This window comes from Dasypus novemcinctus, chromosome 9 (assembly GCF_030445035.2).
Source record: "Dasypus novemcinctus isolate mDasNov1 chromosome 9, mDasNov1.1.hap2, whole genome shotgun sequence".
Lineage (NCBI taxonomy): Eukaryota > Metazoa > Chordata > Mammalia > Cingulata > Dasypodidae > Dasypus > Dasypus novemcinctus.
This window is the reverse complement of record NC_080681.1, coordinates 121,010,662-121,027,249: the sequence shown is the minus strand read 5'-3', so window position 1 is coordinate 121,027,249 and position 16,588 is coordinate 121,010,662. Positions and strand designations below refer to the sequence as shown.

Below are 16,588 nucleotides of genomic sequence, written 5' to 3'. Positions count from 1 at the left end.
CAAAAATTTTCAAAGTGATTTAGGTTTTCAATGCATTTGGCTTTTCTGTTTTAAGATACAAAAACAGAACTGGTGGGCTGGGGGAAAGGGTGAAAGTTGTCCTGGACCAGTCACTCCCCTTTGTCAGTGCAGCCCTTGTGGCCATCTCTGCTCTGTTTTGATGGTCATCTTCAGATTTGAGGGCATGGGTCAAATAGTGCTTCCCAGCCTCAGAGAAGACCAGTGCCACAGGATACCCATAATGAGTGCCCACTGGAATCACCTTTTCCAGCCCATGCTTTCTCACACTAGCTTTGAGGTAGGGAATGAGAGGTGGAATTACAGATGACAAAGTGCGCTCCCCCAGTGAGAGAAAGCCATGAGCTTGCAGAGCCCTGGATTCATTACTCAAAAGCCCGGTGGACCTGGCCCAAGGCCTGCCTTTGACCTTAAGCCCAATATTTAGCTGGCTTTGGTTTAGTTCCTATAAAATGTCTCCCCTAATAAAATATGGTCAAGCCTTTCATCAGTACGGTTTGCGTGGATCATAAATTTCAGTATCTACAGAAGTTTTCTGTGTCTTCAAAGCCACATTTCTAGAGGTAATATTTTCCTGTTACTATCTTATATCCTTTACTTTTCACTCAAAAGTGGCAAAGGATAAGTCCAGTTGGCTTGCACAAGTAGTTTTTTTAAACAGAGAAGTAGGAATTCAAACAGAAGTCCTGGAGTAAGTTGACTATATGTACCTTAGGAACCTTTTCACGACAAAGGTGAGGCACCTGAGAAACACATAGAAGAATCTAGCATTTAGAGAGAAGGGTGATTGATCTCTTAGGTCATTTTATCTTACCTTCCTGGGGTCCATAGGGTATCTTTGTAAAAAGAACACCCAGGAACCAGCCAGGGTTGCTGCAGCAGAATCAATTGGCAGTTAAGCTTTAGCATAGGCCCATTCATAAACCATGGATATTAAGCCTGTTTTACCGACAGGGTGCTAGAGGGAGAGGGGAGGGGGTGGTATTGGAAAGTTTGCCTAGATTATTCTCTTAGATGAAAAAAGGGATTATAGGATTTTTTTAACTTCTTCCTAGTCAGCTGCCAGAAATAGGTAGAGGGGAACTAAGCTTAGTATCTCTTCCAAGAAATAGCAGTTATAAAGTAAGAGTTTGAGAAAAATGGGAAAGACCTGAATAACTCAGAAAATGGTCTGGTGCTCCTGGATCTCTTCAGCGGGCACCTCTTCCTGGAGCATCATGAAGCACTTCCAGAGACAGCCTTTCACTTCGCCAAGCTCTCCCCATTCTTGGGCCATGCCGTGAGCAGCTGCCCAGACCCTGACACAAAGAACACTGGCAACCTGCATAAATCCCTTTCCAAAGCAAGGGTCACCTTTCTCTTTCCTCTCTGGACTCCTGAGTGTCTATGATCTGTGTCCCAGATTTTTGCCACTGGTTATTTCATGTATTATATGATTAGTATCTTCTCAATGAGTGTCAGCTCCTTGAGGATAGGGTTCAAGGTTATTATGTCTTGATAGCCTAAGTGGTACCTAAATCCATCTGGACCCAGGGTGAGTACTTAATTAAGATATTCTGACTTGAAGTGTAGATCACACACTGACAGAGCTAGAAAGGATTTAGGAAATCACCAAGTGCAACACCCTGATTTTATAGACAGTACAGCTCAGAAACCTCTATCTGCTGAGAAGAGAGGGTTTGTTGATGTTAAATCCTAATTCAAATGACCATAATGCTAAACCTTTCAAAGGCTCTCTTCAGATAGTTTAAGACATTCCTCCTTGGTCCAGTAGTTGACTAATTATATGAATAGAATGCTGACCAGATGCCAGACCCTAAGCCATTGCCACCAATTCTTCTAGCCACATGGCAAAGTAGGTACTCAACTGTTCTCCCTCCTGAGAGAGGGAGGCTCACAGAGGTAGGGTGGCTTACTCAGGGTCATAGAGCTTCTAGAATGGCTAAAAAATGACTAGAATCTCGTTCACACAGATGTCAAGCTTGTGGTCCTCCTTCTATGGTGCCTCTCAAATGGTGTCTTTTTTTTTTTTAAGATATTTATTAATTTTTAAACATTTATTTCTCTCCCCTCTCCACCCCCACCCCCCCCAGTTGTCTGTCCTCTGTGTCCATTCGCTGTGTGTTCTTCTGTGCCCGCTTATATTCTTGTCAGCGGCACCCGGAATCCGTGTCTCTTTTTGTTATGTCATCTTGCTGCGTCAGTTCTCTGTGTGTGTGGCACCATTCCTGGGCAGGCTGCGCTTTTTTTTTTTTTTTTGCGCTGGGCAGCTCTCCTTAAGGGGTGCACTCCTTGTGCGTGGGGCTTCCCCTACGTAGGGGACACCCCTGCGTGGCACGGCACTCCTTGTGTGCATCAGCACTGAGTGTGGGCCAGCCCATCACACAGGTCAGGAGGCCCTGCATTTGAACCTTGGACCTTCCATGTGGTAGGCGGATGCCCTATCCGTTGGGCCTAATCCGCTTCCCATCAAATGGGGTCTTTTTGACAAATGTCCCCACTTAGTGATTCACAATGCTGGCTTTTTTGTTTTGTTTTTGTTTTTAGTCCAGTAAAAAGAATTTACTTGGGAAATGGGGGAAAGAACAGAGCTTGCTGAGAAATGGGAGAGGAAGATGGAAATAAACACCAAGATTTGGTGTGGGCTTCTCTAGGCAGAGAGAGCCCACATTGCTAGTTTTGAACATTCCATGGTATCTCCATGGTTCCAAAGAAAAATCTAAAATTAACTTAACTTTAATTCTCTAATTAGACAGGGAGTGATGGAGCAGGTAAGGCAAATGGAAACAAATAATGCTGGCAATTACATCTCTGGAGAAGTCAGCAATCACTGCCCAAGCATTTGGACTGAGTGAGAGGAATAGGCATTCCCATATAGTGCTTCAGTCACCCCCGCTTTACACGGAAGCATTGTTTCTTCCCCTAGTCTCTTTGGTGCACAGAGCTTACCTGCCACTAGTGACAAGAATCCTCAGGACTGATGGTTTCCAGGTCAGGTCTGTGTAACCCTCCCTTGCCAAACCAGAATGAAACGGGCCCCAGATGGCTACCCTGTGTACTGGGTCTTGAAGGCAGGCTGTTTGCCTTGAATCTTTCCACTGAACTTTATATCTAAATAACATTCCTGTGAGTTTTCTAAAAGGTTAGTCCTGGGTCATTGGCACTAAACCGCTTGTTTTGGTGGATCCTTCCTGAGAAGGTTAATTATATATTTGATATCCTTTTCTTTATGCCTGAGTGGTGAGGATAAGTACCCTGTGGTTTATTAACTGTCACTTTAAACCTTTTCAAATTGTCTTGTGACAAAACAGGGTTTTATATCCTTTATATCCAGCTTTGATGGATCAGACAGCTTCTCTGGTTAAAGTATGCCAGGATAAATAAAAATTCTCTCTGAGTTGAGAGGGTAAATGGTTTTGCATTTGAAGTCGTGAGTTCAAATTTGCCACTTCCTATGAAAGGTGACTTAGCCTGTTAATCCTTCCATTTACTTCATTTTCTCTTTTTGACAGGGTTTGGTACCTAATAAACACTCCGTAATTGTTGAGTAAATGAAAGAAAACGCATTGCTTTTGAAAGGTTGATGTCTCTAAAAATTGTTTTTTATGTCAAACCCTAAATTAACAGTAATTTCCCATATTTCCTATTTTGAGGCCCATTAATTCCTAGAGCAAAGACCCTGTATCCTTCCATAAAAGAATCCCAAAGCTCATATCCCCTGTCCCTAGGCCATCCTGTTCTACCTTTAATTTTTCAGCAAATTTTCAATAGTATTATGAAGACTAAATGCCATTGTGGAGTTTTAGTAGTTGCTTCACAAGCCTTGTGTCCACCAGTGGAAGCATCCTACAATTTATATGTGTCCCAAAGCTTAAGAACTACTGTCCTGGGGCATAGGATATATGTAATTCAGTAATTAATCTATCCTTCCATCGGTATTTACTGAATACTTGCTAGGAGCAAGGGAAGGTATTTGTTTAAAATAATTAGGATATAAAAACAGTGCTGAGGCTTTACATTTTTTTCCCCTCTGTTTTTAATTCATTGCAGTTTGCAGGGACATTATCAGATGGCTTAGGGAAGACGATGGACAACCGGCACCAGTCAGAGCGGGAGTATATCAGATACCACGCAGCCACAAGTGGTGAACACCTAGTAGCTGGCATCCATGGCCTGGCTCACGGTAAGCCAAATGACACCAGACTCTACAAGAAAATGGTCGTTTTGCCACAGTTTCATGGATGAGCCATTTCACCCATCTAATTGCAAGTAGGAAAAAGAAAGTTGACGGCATTGGAGATCCTGGTCTGATATCTTAAGGGTACCTGGTAGCCTTCCAAGCTCTCTTATTTTATCCTCCTAGTAATTGAAGTGCAGCAGTACATGAAAACTCATTTATTTCCAAAATGTTGAGTATCTTGCAATTTCTTCCTGTTCTCTGGCTTCCATTCCTTAAGTGTCATAAGGTAAAATAAACTGAACCCCTTCTTAGAACCTGAAATTGCTGCTTCAAGACTCTGTCTTCTGCTTACTGATCATTCCTTTCAAAGAAATTGAAATGTGAAATTAGCTACCAGGTTTGTAGCCCAGATGTTTTTTAAGTCTTGCATAAATACACATTAATGGGGAATATAAATCCATGTGCTCAAAAGATGCAGGTGATGGCAACAATGTGTTCAGTCTCTGAAGTTTTTTGATTCTGACTCATTTGCCATTTGTTGCATTTCTGTCCACAATTTCTTAGCACAGCATTGAAGGCCCCAAGCAGTGTAAACCCAACTAACTTTTCCATGCATAGAGTCCCCCAGCCACTCTACTTCAGCCACAGTGAGCTATGTATGTTCTGTTCCCCATATTTGCCTCCAAGTCCTAGCTCACTTATATTCCTTCTGCCATCCTCTCCTTGTCTGTCAAAACCCTGCTCATTCTACAAGTTCCACCTCAAATGGTGTTTTCCCAGCTCCACTCTCCCCAATTAGAATTAACCACTAACAGAGCCCACATGGTAGACTGACTTGTGTTTATAGCTAGTTGTCTTGATAGACCATGAATGCGATTAGAGCAGAAATTTTGTAATCATCTTTAGGCTTACAGTACCTAAGGTGATATCTGACATATAGCTTAGGCTAAGTAATAGTTATTAAATTGAACTGTTTGTACCAGATTCTTAGAAATAGTCTGCAGCCATTAGAAGTCATATCAGGAAGGATCAACTCTTGATTATCTGCATTTGGAGGAAAAGGAAGGAATAGAGATAATTTAAAAAATCATGTTTCTGTCTGTGCTTGGGACACAATGTTTAGGAAAGAGTTTTTGTTTATCAGCTTTCCTGATAGTGAGGTTTGGCTCAAAGTGCCTTTGTTTTTCCTAAGCCTGCACAACTGTTAAGGGGGCAGCCCCCAAGGAGACACCAGGCTAGAAGTAAAATTTGTCTGAAATTAATCTGTTTATGGACTTTTAAGAAGTTATTGTTGGGCAATCATTTGAAGTTAAAAGAGTTAGTCATTCTTTCTAATAATTGTAATGATAGCATTGGACTGTTAGAGCACTTTTAAAAGTGAATGCTTTGCTATGTAGAATTGCCTTTCTCTCTCCAGCATCCTTGGGATGTGTGGAGAGAGAGCATGGCTGTGCTTGTGGATGGACACATGAGTGTGCTGCTGAGAATATGGGTGATTTGCCCAAGATTGCGAAATTGCCCCAACCAAGGATTATTCAGATAATAACATACAGCAACTTCAGGAGCCAGGTAGGCCAGTCCAAGCCCAGGAACCAGGGGCTCATCCAAGGAGGATCCACTAAGCTCTAGATCATAAGAAAGCAGCAGACTAGAGTAAAATTCTTAATCCTTCAGGATAAAAAGACCCTTGACGGCTAAGAAGGACCAGAATTTATCCAACCTCCTTAGTTTAAAAACCAAGAGTTGAGCTCAGTTCTCTGCATAGGCACAGCTTGACCTATGGTCTTTCGCTGAGGTCTCAGTCTGAACTCCTGTACTGTGCATGCTCTGCCATCATCTTTGTTCTAAAAACTGGGAAAGGGACATTGCCTAACTAAAGCAAATGGGCCTAGAATCCAAAAGAAACGTTATGAGTTGTTAGTATATTCTCGCCCAAGGAGTTTCCTTTACCAATTTGTCTCACTAGAGCTGAAGAGTCTAGAGAGCTTCCTCACACCCCCACTGTCAAAGGGTAAACATCCTGTGAGTGTCCCTGGCACAAGTCCTAGAAATGCTCTTCTGATAGGGCCCTGTTTCTTCCCTGCAATACCGGTGTCCTCTTTAGCCTTTGCCAAGTTCTGGCCACTTTTGGGACTTTTCAGGCCATTGCTTTCACATTTCAAAATGTGTGGAAGGTCTTTTTGACCTTGGCTGGTCTTCTGATCCAGCTCCATTGAGGGTCCCTTCGGGCTTTGGCTGTTTTTTGGGGTGCCCTGTATTGAGCTTTGCTGTAATTGCCTATACCTGATTTCAGCTAAATATTCACCTTTTACTTCATTTCAAACTTCTGGTGGAGTTGAGCAAGTCACATATTGGCTTTTGAAAATTGAAAACCTGTCTTTAGTCATCTCTCTGTCTTGTCTTCCATAGGATCCCAGCTTCTTCAAACTTTCCCCAAGGGCGCTATTTCCTAGTGTCCTGCTGATTTAGATGCTACTCCACATGTTCTCTCCAGATTGCCCATAATTCTGTCAAAGCTCTGGATTTGAAAAGTGGCCAATGTTAACCTTCAGCTTTTCTTTGACTCTTTAACTGAAACATACTTACTTTTCTTCTGACTACTATGTAATGTATTATCCTTTGACTCTGAGCTTAATGGGTGAGTCCGCTGCCTCCCCATCTTGGGTTGGCCTGCCTGTGACCTATCTGGTGCACAGAAATTACCTTGTCAGGTGTGTGGAGTTGAGGGGTTTGCTGTAAATGTTTTTGCTATTGTCTTTGGCCAGGCTACAGTAGCCTTTGTCTTTTTTGCTAGGTATCATCGGTGGATTGACCAGTGTTATAACCTCAACAGTGGAAGGTGTGAAAACAGAAGGGGGTGTCAGCGGTTTCATATCTGGCCTTGGGAAAGGGCTTGTTGGCACTGTAACCAAGCCGGTGGCAGGTGCCCTGGATTTTGCATCAGAAACAGCCCAGGCGGTGAGAGACACAGCCACACTCAGCGGCCCCAGGTCAGTGGTCACAGGGGGGATGGCTTTTATAGTTTCCAGCTCAGGTCTGCTACCTCTCATAATCCTTACTGATGTATGGGCTATGGATTTCAGAGTGACTAGCTGGGAAGTCTTATCAACCCAGGGTATAATGAATGTTCCCAGCATAGCTGAACTCAGTTTAAGCTCAGAAGGATTTTGCTGCTGCCTGGGTAATAGATCTTCCTTGAATGCATTAGTATGTCCTTTTAGAATGCCTGGTGCCTGGCCAATGTGTATACCCTGACGCTCCCGCAAATAGGATCTGAAATGAAATTGTCCCCAATTAAAATAAATCTGTTTGTCCGTCACCAGAAACCTTACTGATAACACATTACTGTAGTGGGGGCAGTACTTACTCTTATAGTCTGGGGCTCTGTCATATGTTTTGCCAGAACTTCTTCCATCTGGTAGAAGCTGCCTTTTTTTAAAAAAAGGATCTGTAGCGTTTACTTTAGTTAAGCTACATTCTATTCTCAGATACAAAGCTAAAACAATCCTTGAGTATATTTTGAAGCATTTATGAAGCTGGGAGGAGGGGTAGCAGGGACGCTTCAAACACATTTCCAGTTAATTTTTCCATTTCCTCCTCATGGCCCAAGGAGTTTGCATCCAATATTTTGTTAGAACAGGAAGACGACCTAATGAAGTATGAGCCTGTGAGGCAGAAGACCCCTAAGAATTCCAAAATCCTTCTTCTTAAAATCTCAGACTGGCCAAGAGATTATTGTTTTCGAAAAGGGTTTGAGGTGTATTTGTTAGATTTTTAAAAAAATATCATTATTATTCTGTGCTGTAAACTTTAATATTGACTAGTGAAAACAATCACTTGAATCGTACACATTGTCAGTTTGGTTAAAGTTTTGCATCCTTTTTAAGAACACAAGAAATGGTTGCTGTAGAAGAGTATTCTTGTCACTTTTACCCATCATCTAGCATTGCTCCTGAAGTTTTGATTTAGTATCAGCCTGTATAGATCTGTCATTCATTCATTTTCTGTCAGTAACTGGATTGAAGACTCCCTATGAACTCAGTGTTGGGAATATAGCAGAAAGTAGAGGCTTAAAATTGAGCAGGGCATCAAATATTAAATAATCACAAATAGTCCTACTAAAATTGTGATAAATGACACAAAGGAGATTTACAGAGTGCTGTGGGACTATAATTAGAGAGGATGAAGAGGAGAAGGAGGTTGACTAACCTGTTGGTCAGTGGGATCAAAAAAGGCTTTTTTAGAAAAGTGATATTTGAGATGAAGCCTGAGGTCTGCGTAGGATTTGGCAGGTAAAGGAAAGAGAGAACTGCCTTCTAAGGCTAAAGGGAGAAGCATGTGCAACACTGAAAGGTAGAAGGAACTTCTCACTTAATGAGTGCCAGTCACATGTGCAATTTCATATAGTCTCTTCACACTTCATGTACAAATGAGGACAAGAAAGTTCAGAAAAAACAATTGGCTCATCCAGGCCCACACAGCTGGCAGGAGATGAGGGAGCCAGACTCAAACACTCTGAGTCCAGGCTCCCACCTTGTATGGCACTGCCTGGCCTGGCTGGTCCTTGTTGGATTTCTCTTGCATATGTGTCATAGTCGATTACCGTCAAGATAAGGAGTGCTGTGCAGTTTCTGCCCTGTTTACTCGAGATTTCCTTTTATTATGACCAGCAACTGACCTTGATTCAGTGTCTTGACCAGCATTGCATTTTTCTCTCTCTGGTTCTCAGCCTGTCACCCAACACTGTCAGGATCTCAGTGGCAAAGACCATGTCCTCTAGGGTGTGCTTCACTTGGAGCTACACCTAATATGGCATTGTGCAGCAATGTGCAGTCAGCACTAGTCATTCATCATCACAATACGTTTAAGGTCTACATCCCCTTATAGATGAGACACCCGACAGAGAAGCTGTGCAGCTTGCAGCAGAGCAAACAATAATGGTAGTTCAATTGACAGTTGAACTGCACATTTTCTCAATTAATTAGACTAATGGGCAGTCTAATTGAAATTTAACTGCAAATTTTCCCAGTGCCTGGCTATTCGCTCCTCCTCAGAACAAAGGCTGCAGTGATAAGTGAGGCACAGCCAGATAGCCATGGGCTGATAGGCAAGTACCTCAAAAGAGGAGGAACTTATCTTCTGCATCTTCTCCCCATTCCTGGAAGAGCCAATGGGAGAGCCATGGCAGAAGGTATCAGACCGAGTGAGACTTATGTGGGACCCATGCTTTTTGGGGACCACGAAGACATTTGGTCCTTTAACCTTTGTTGCACTGGAAAAGCATTACAGAGTCTTCTGAAGGGATAAGCAATAGTGTTTTAACCAATTTCCCTCAGTTCATTTGTCCACGTCCAAAAGTAGGACTATTAATGAGGATCCGTATGTTAGAGAAAAGGGCACTTGACCTGGCAAATAATAGGTCAGCGTCCTAATCCCCTCACCTATTAGCTTTGGGCCTTTGGTCAAGTCTCTTAGCCTAAGCCTGGGTTTTTTTCATTTGTAAATTGGGGGATAATTACACCTGTATATTGACATGACCTCTCAGAAGATTGAAGCCCAACCAGAGTTATTTTAATGTAGGAACTATAAAGAACTGTAAAAATGCTGGGTGATACTAGTTTTGAAAGCCACATTAAAGGAACACAGAGATTCTTGCAGGTGGAGAAATGTGTCTGTGCTCTATGGGTTTCTTTTTGATGACACTGTGATCTCTTAGGAGCAGATAAATCACCCTAGTTTCTTGGAAATGAGTTAGAACCATCTCTAGCCATCCCAGTTGATTGAACAAGATCCAGGGGTGTTACTCAGGGTTTTTCCCCACTGTTTAGACAACAGGGACTAACAAATGATTTGAAGGGATTAGAAGTGAGATTCTGACCGAGGGCTGACCTGAGCCCAGGGACAGAGCCAGGAATGGAACCCAGGAGTCCAAGAGTTCTGCCTCTGAGTCTGCACTTGGAATCAGACCTTCCTTCTGCTTCCTTTGTAATATTTCATCCAAGTAAAGGCTTAGATCTTAGCATCTATGTTTTAAATGACCCAAATTTTTAGCAGATGATAGCAAACTAAGCCATAAAACTGAAAGAATATTCCTTCCAGTAATCCATGTGAAAGTGGCCTTACAGGAAACATTGGCTCCCTCTTTGTGTTTATTTGAACATGATTTTATTTATAGGGAACCCCCCTGCTTAAGTTATTTTAGATTAAAATACTTCCAAGTTCTCCTTGGTTTTCAGGCTTTCCAAAAAGACAAACACCTAGCTTTTCTCTGAAATTTCCATGTACTCTTATAATCCTTGGGAAGGTGGGAGTGTGGGAGAGAAGAGGGCGGAGGACAGCAGAGCCTTTGGCCTCAACTTGAATGTTGTGGACCAGTATCCCCTGCTGCATTTGTTAACTGTACAAGTATGTGTGGTTTGGAACTGAAATCAGAAGCCTTTTCCAAGGCAACAACGTTCTGCTGGCTCAGGTTGCATCTTCTAGTCTACGTGTATTGGGCCACATTCATCTGTTCCCAAATAAAGTCTATGAAAATGCCACAGATTCAGTCACACTTTGTTGCCACTGAAGCTATGTAGAAAAGCCCACCACCTTCAACCAGACCAGGCCAAAGCAGGGCACTAAGCTCTGTGACAAGGCCGGTTCTCTGCAAAAACGCAGTAGAATTGGATTTGAAAAGATGCTTTGGTAGAAAGCTGCAGAAACCCAGAAGCAGCCATTTCACAATAGGAGACAAAAACACGGTTGAAAAGAGGAATGTCTGACTCCGGGGGATTTATTTACTTGTTTGTTTCTCTAAATACCATCTGTTGTAGGCTTTGGGTTGCATGACATTTTAGTAAAGTAGCAGATGAAGATTTATGAAGCTGGGCCCTAAGGTTTCCTCCAAAATATTTCTTCACCTTTTTAGTCAAGACCCAAAAAGGGGAGAGAAGTGGGAGTTGGCAGAACTTGAAATATTTAAACACATTTAGCAAAGTTCAGGAGTGTTGGAGCTTATCTTGTTATTTAAGTTAGATAAGGAGCAAGGGGGAATTTGAAGGATAATGATAGATCAGTGTTTAAGAATATAGCCATCAGGAGGACTCTGATAATAATGTTTTAGAATCCCAGGATCCTTGTATTGTGCACATAGAAGTAAATTCCAGTTGCTCTGAGAGCTTTCAAGTAACCTTTTAGTTGATTTCACAAAAGAGATTTATGGTGAGCATATTTGATTTTTTGAGCAAAACCACTCCCAGGGCAACACCCAAAATTTGTTAAAGACACTTTCCATTAATGGCCTTTTAGATAGGACATTGGAATGGATTTTCTTAAGGAAATAATCTTCCTTATTCTATAGCCCACTCTGTTACAGTGTTTGCATCTTACCCATGACTCTCTATGATAAGAGAGTTAATTTAAGATGGTCTTGAGTATCCAGAGCCTGGATGCAGTCAGGTTGGACAGATCAGAAAAAAGTCAGCAAAGGGGATTTAGGAAATACTTTCACTAACTTTTGTTCTAGCTTGGCAATCTGGTGTTTAGTTAATTTGCTCGTAAAGCAGCCATTTGCTATACTTGGTATTATATGTGACAAATGAGAGGCAAAAATTATACATGACGTTTCCAAAGGTAAAAATCTAATGAAAATAAAAATCTTCATTGGGATACCAGTGCTTTCAATTTTTTTCTACTGATGTTCCTTTTAATACTGAGGAGAGTGAACTTATGGCCCATGGATCTGAGGGCTGAGCAAGTCCAGTATTTTTTGACAGTTCCTTTTTTTAATCTTAAAAATGTAAGTGTATGTTTTAATAAGGAAAAAAAAATTGCCTCCCAGTAAAAATAGCCCTACGCCTTCTGCTCCCAGCACCATGTTATTCTGTAACTACTGCCTCATGCTCATCTAAGAAGTATAATCTGGGAAATGGATTTGGTTCAACAGATAGAGCGTCCGCCTACCACATGGGAGATCCAGGGTTCAAACCCATGGCCTCCTGACCTGTGCGGTGAGCGCGGTACTGATGCACACAAGGAGTGCTGTGCCATGCAGGGGTGTCCCTCACATAGGGGAGCCCCACACACAAGGAGTGCGTCCCTCAAGGAGAGCCTCTCTGCGTGAAAAAAGTGCAGCCTGCCCAGGAGTGGCACAGCACACATGGAGAGCTGACGCAACAAGATGATGCAACAAAAAGAGACAGAGATTCCCAGTGCCGCTGACAAGAATATGAACGGACACAGAAGAACACACAGTGAATGGACACAGAGAGCAGACAACTGGGGGGTGGGGAAGGGGAGAGAAGAAAAAAAAAAAACAAGCATGCTGAGTCTGTTAGACCTTAGTAGCATAAATATAAAGGCATGTATGTTGGTAAGGACTTCAAACTGGAACTTAGTACCCATTTGAGCCAGAGGCTGTTTCTTTGAGCAATATCTGTGTTTTGGGTTGGTTGCTATGCTTGGGCAGCTGGTGTGGTAGTTAATGTGTTGATTTTACCCTGAGAAGGAGTTACATTTCAATGAAACTGAAAAGGTATTGCTGTGTCCAACTGAAGGGAAGGGACTGACCTGTGTCTCCTCTGTCATCCGAAGGTGGCACAGTGGGTATAGCAGCAGCCATTTTAGTTCTCTTCCCCTCACTCTTGGGTCAAGTATGAGGTGAGAGCCATATGTTCCTATTTCCTGATCTTGCCAACCTGGACTTTGCAGAAATGATTAAAGGTCAATGGATCATTTTATAATTTCGTCCCTCTACCTGAGCAATGCCTGAAGAAGAAACATTAAGAGCTGTGTTAAAGGCATAGGATGTCTCATGCAGGTTTGAAATTAAGCATTCAGAATCATAGGATAGGATATTTTTAAGAAATCTTAACAGTCCTTCATGCCTTATAAGTTAAAATTCCTATCATAGAAACACTAGCAGAGAAATCTTTTTTTTTTTCTAAGATAGACTTCTTCCCTCCTGCTGAACTCTAAATACTGTACTCCCCTTTCACTCAAAGGCTCCAGATGATGCCATTCTCATTATAACGTAACTTATGGAAAGCTCAGATCAGTTGCTGAAAAAAAAGTGTGTGTGTTCATGCACACACATATTTGAGAAAAGCCTTTCCATTTCTGGAATCCCATGACTCATTTTTATGCAAGATTATCTGTTAGGAAAGAAAACACTTTTTTGGTCATGGTACATTATAATCATTTCTAGAAAGGAGAGCGTTGATTCTTTGCCATTTTTGGCATGCGGATGTGACTGACTTCATGGAAACAACCCAGTCCTGCTTCCAAAAGTAAAAATCAACTGAATTTTGGCATGTACATCATTAAAGTACAGCTCTTGCCTCTTAACCAGCAGGTTCTTACTTAAATAAAATAGAAGGGAAAATGGGATTGCTTTTTGATACTGGCTTCTTGCATTTAAAAATTAAATAGTTAATTTAGCTTTTGTAAACCGTTAGTCCCTTCCTTGCTCAGTGAATTGATTATTAAAACTCTGGGGTGATGCCCAAATATAGATATGAGATTTTTTTGTTTGAACATCAAGAGAAACAGAACAGTGTGTATTTCTTCCTGAGACAAATTTGTATTTTGTGCGTTAGAGAGAAATGAACCATTTCCTGCATGTGGAATGCCTCTGCAAAGGCATTCAATTAACTTATTTTTAAGTTTTGATGACTATCCTATGTCTTTCATGGTTTTCCCTTACAGAATCATCCATCTTTGCCTAGACTGAAATTGGAATCTCCCTTAAAGAGAGGGTTCAAGTTTGGGCTCAGATCCTTTGTACCCACAGAGCTTCAGACTGTAAGAGAATTCTGAGATCCACAGAGGACATATGGCTCAGTATTGAATAAAGACCCAGTATTGTATTATAAGTAAAGGCTTATAAACTTGGGAGAAGAAAAGATAGATTTCTTCCCTGAGTTTTCTTGCTCTGATACCTTTATCCAGTACCCTCCTACTAGATTGCCTCTCAAAGACAGGTTCTTGCTAAGTTGCTTACTGACTTGACAAATGGAGGAAAATAAGATTGAGTTAGTAAAACATTTTAATCACAATATATTCTAAAAGAAACACAGTTTTATTACATTGGGCTTAAATGACTTGAATCAGGTTAGCAGTGTCACTTATATCCTTAATGGGTATATATTTAATACATGGAGGAAACTGATTTCTGACTAGAACCAAATTTGTGTATATGGGTCCTTTTAGGGCAAAGGTTCTCAAAATATGGATTGGAGGTCCCTGGAGAACCCCAAAACCCTTTTAGGGGGGTATACAAGGTCAAAACTATTTATATATATGTGTGTATAATACATACACACATACAACTATTTTTAATATCATGTTCATTTCTAATGAGTGTTCTATGAATTTTTCCAAAAGCTACACAATGTGTGATATTGCAGCAGATTGAAAGAAGCAGCAGATATGTGAATTCAGCTGTTTTCTATTTAGCAAGTATTAGAGAGGTTTGCAAAAATATTTAATAGTGCCACTCTGTTTACCTCTTGTTACTCTATGAACATGCTACCAGCCTTCAAATACCTGTATCTGGTCAATTTTCTTGACAAGCCATTCTGTTTGAAAATATGCTGATGATCCATCATTCTGCTGATAAATAGCACATAATCTGCAGTGGTAGATTAATGTGGATTTAACTCCAGGAGCCACTGTCATGTCATGTGATGCTCCACTTTGGCTTGCAGCCGGCAGTTGTCAACCCTCCTTCTGCCCTTTACTGGTTTTCTTGAAGTAACAATTGGAAAGATTCTATCACATATCAGAAAGATCTCTCACAATTTTAGTCTTTTACCTTAACCTATCAACCCAGTATATTTTAAGTTAAACAACATGGTAAATGCAAAACAGATTTCTTCAAAGTGCAAGGTCCATCTTGTTAAAAGGCCACTTGGTTATGATAGCACTGACCTGAGCTCTTCCAGGTAATCGAGAAGGTGTATCTGTTTCAGAGTTTACTTCAGAACCAAAGCTTTCTACCTAACACAGTTGGTATAGCAGGACAAACCCTCAGTATTTTCATAAGCTCCTTTGAATTTCTTCTGGAGAACAGTTTTTATGAGGTGGTTGTTCTGTGTTAACAACAGACATAGCTCCTAGTAAATTTTCTGCAAACATACTTCAAACATAGATAATGGCAGGGTAACCAAAGCTGTTACCATAAAATCCCAGGAACTGCAGAAAACTTCAAAGGGGAGTCAGAGCAAAATTTCACCTCTCATTATAGGGAGTATGGGTCACAGGAATACTAGCTAACTGGTGGGTTAGGACTGGTTGAATCCAGTGTAAACTCTCTGAGTAATGCCAGGATGGATGGACAGAGGGCAGGGCTCTTCTGTCCCCAATACTTTATTGATTGATTTTAGTGGTACAAATATGGTAATAATAACGAGCACCTACCCACCTCCTACAGATTAAAGGCCAAATTACCACATGTAAAGTACTTTTATATCCCTTAGCTAAAAGATTCTAACCTCAAAGAATTTTTTTATTTTGTTTGAATTGTTGAGGAGCCCATTAATTCAATGTAGCCAATTCTGAGCTTGAGATACTCAGATCCATGGTTGCTTTAGTAAGCACGCTGGTTCAAGTACAGGCAAAATTACAGTACAGATTCATTAACTGATTAAGTGTTAAGCATTTACTAAATTCCAGGAATATAATAGGCATTATGTACTGAGAATATTTAAATAATTGAAGATAACCTGCTTAGAAGAATCTCCCAGATTCCTGAGACCCACCAAGTTGTCAATATATTAATATTTTTAATTCAAGTTTCTGAAAACTTTCTTGATGTAACCTGGTATTGGTGATTTGATATACTGTTTGTTTTGAAAACAACAAAATTGCATTTTTATATGGTGGTGTAAGCAATAGGAGAGGGTGAGTTATAGGCATTTTTTTCTACTTTATAACTTTCAAAATAAATTGTTATATTTTTACTAATTGTTTATAATTAGCCAATGATCCTTTGATTTTTAATGTGTTCTTTACACCTTATACATATTTAATATATGTTATTTAGTTAACTTCTCCACAATTATTAAAATAATATTTAAAATCCTACGATTGGGATAACAAACATAACAAAAGGAAAACTGGAAAATACTCAGATATGTGTTCATTTCAAAGAAAAAAACCATAACATAAATTATAAAATACTTCGAGAAGAAAGAAGATGAAAATACAGCTGTAGCAAAAACAATGCTAAGAAGGAAATTTTCAGCTCTAAATGCCTACATTAAGAAAGAAGAAAAATCTCAAATCAATCACCTATTTGTACACTTCAGGGAACTAGAAAAAGAAGAGCAAACTAAACTCAAGCTAGCAGAAAGAAGGAAATAATAAAGATTAGAGCAGATATAAATGAAATAGAGAAGGGAAATAGAG

At 40.7% G+C, this 16,588-nt stretch overlaps 1 protein-coding gene across 7 annotated transcripts in view; it reads left to right on the top strand.

Moving 5' to 3' along the window:
• Positions 1–16,588, top strand: part of VPS13D (vacuolar protein sorting 13 homolog D) — a 311,480-nt gene that overhangs the window by 224,346 nt on the left and 70,546 nt on the right. For 6 of the 7 annotated variants that reach the window (XR_009187313.2, XR_009187314.2, XR_009187312.2 and 3 more), the window contains 2 exons: positions 4,069–4,201; positions 6,993–7,188. Coding sequence is in view for 2 of the 7 variants with exons in the window: in XM_058304369.2 (XP_058160352.1) it covers positions 4,069–4,201; positions 6,993–7,188 (329 nt within the window). In the remaining 5 variants the exon portion in view is untranslated. Of the gene's footprint in view, positions 1–4,068; positions 4,202–6,992; positions 7,189–16,588 lie in introns of those variants that run through there. The other variant, XR_009187315.2, reaches the window with a different exon arrangement.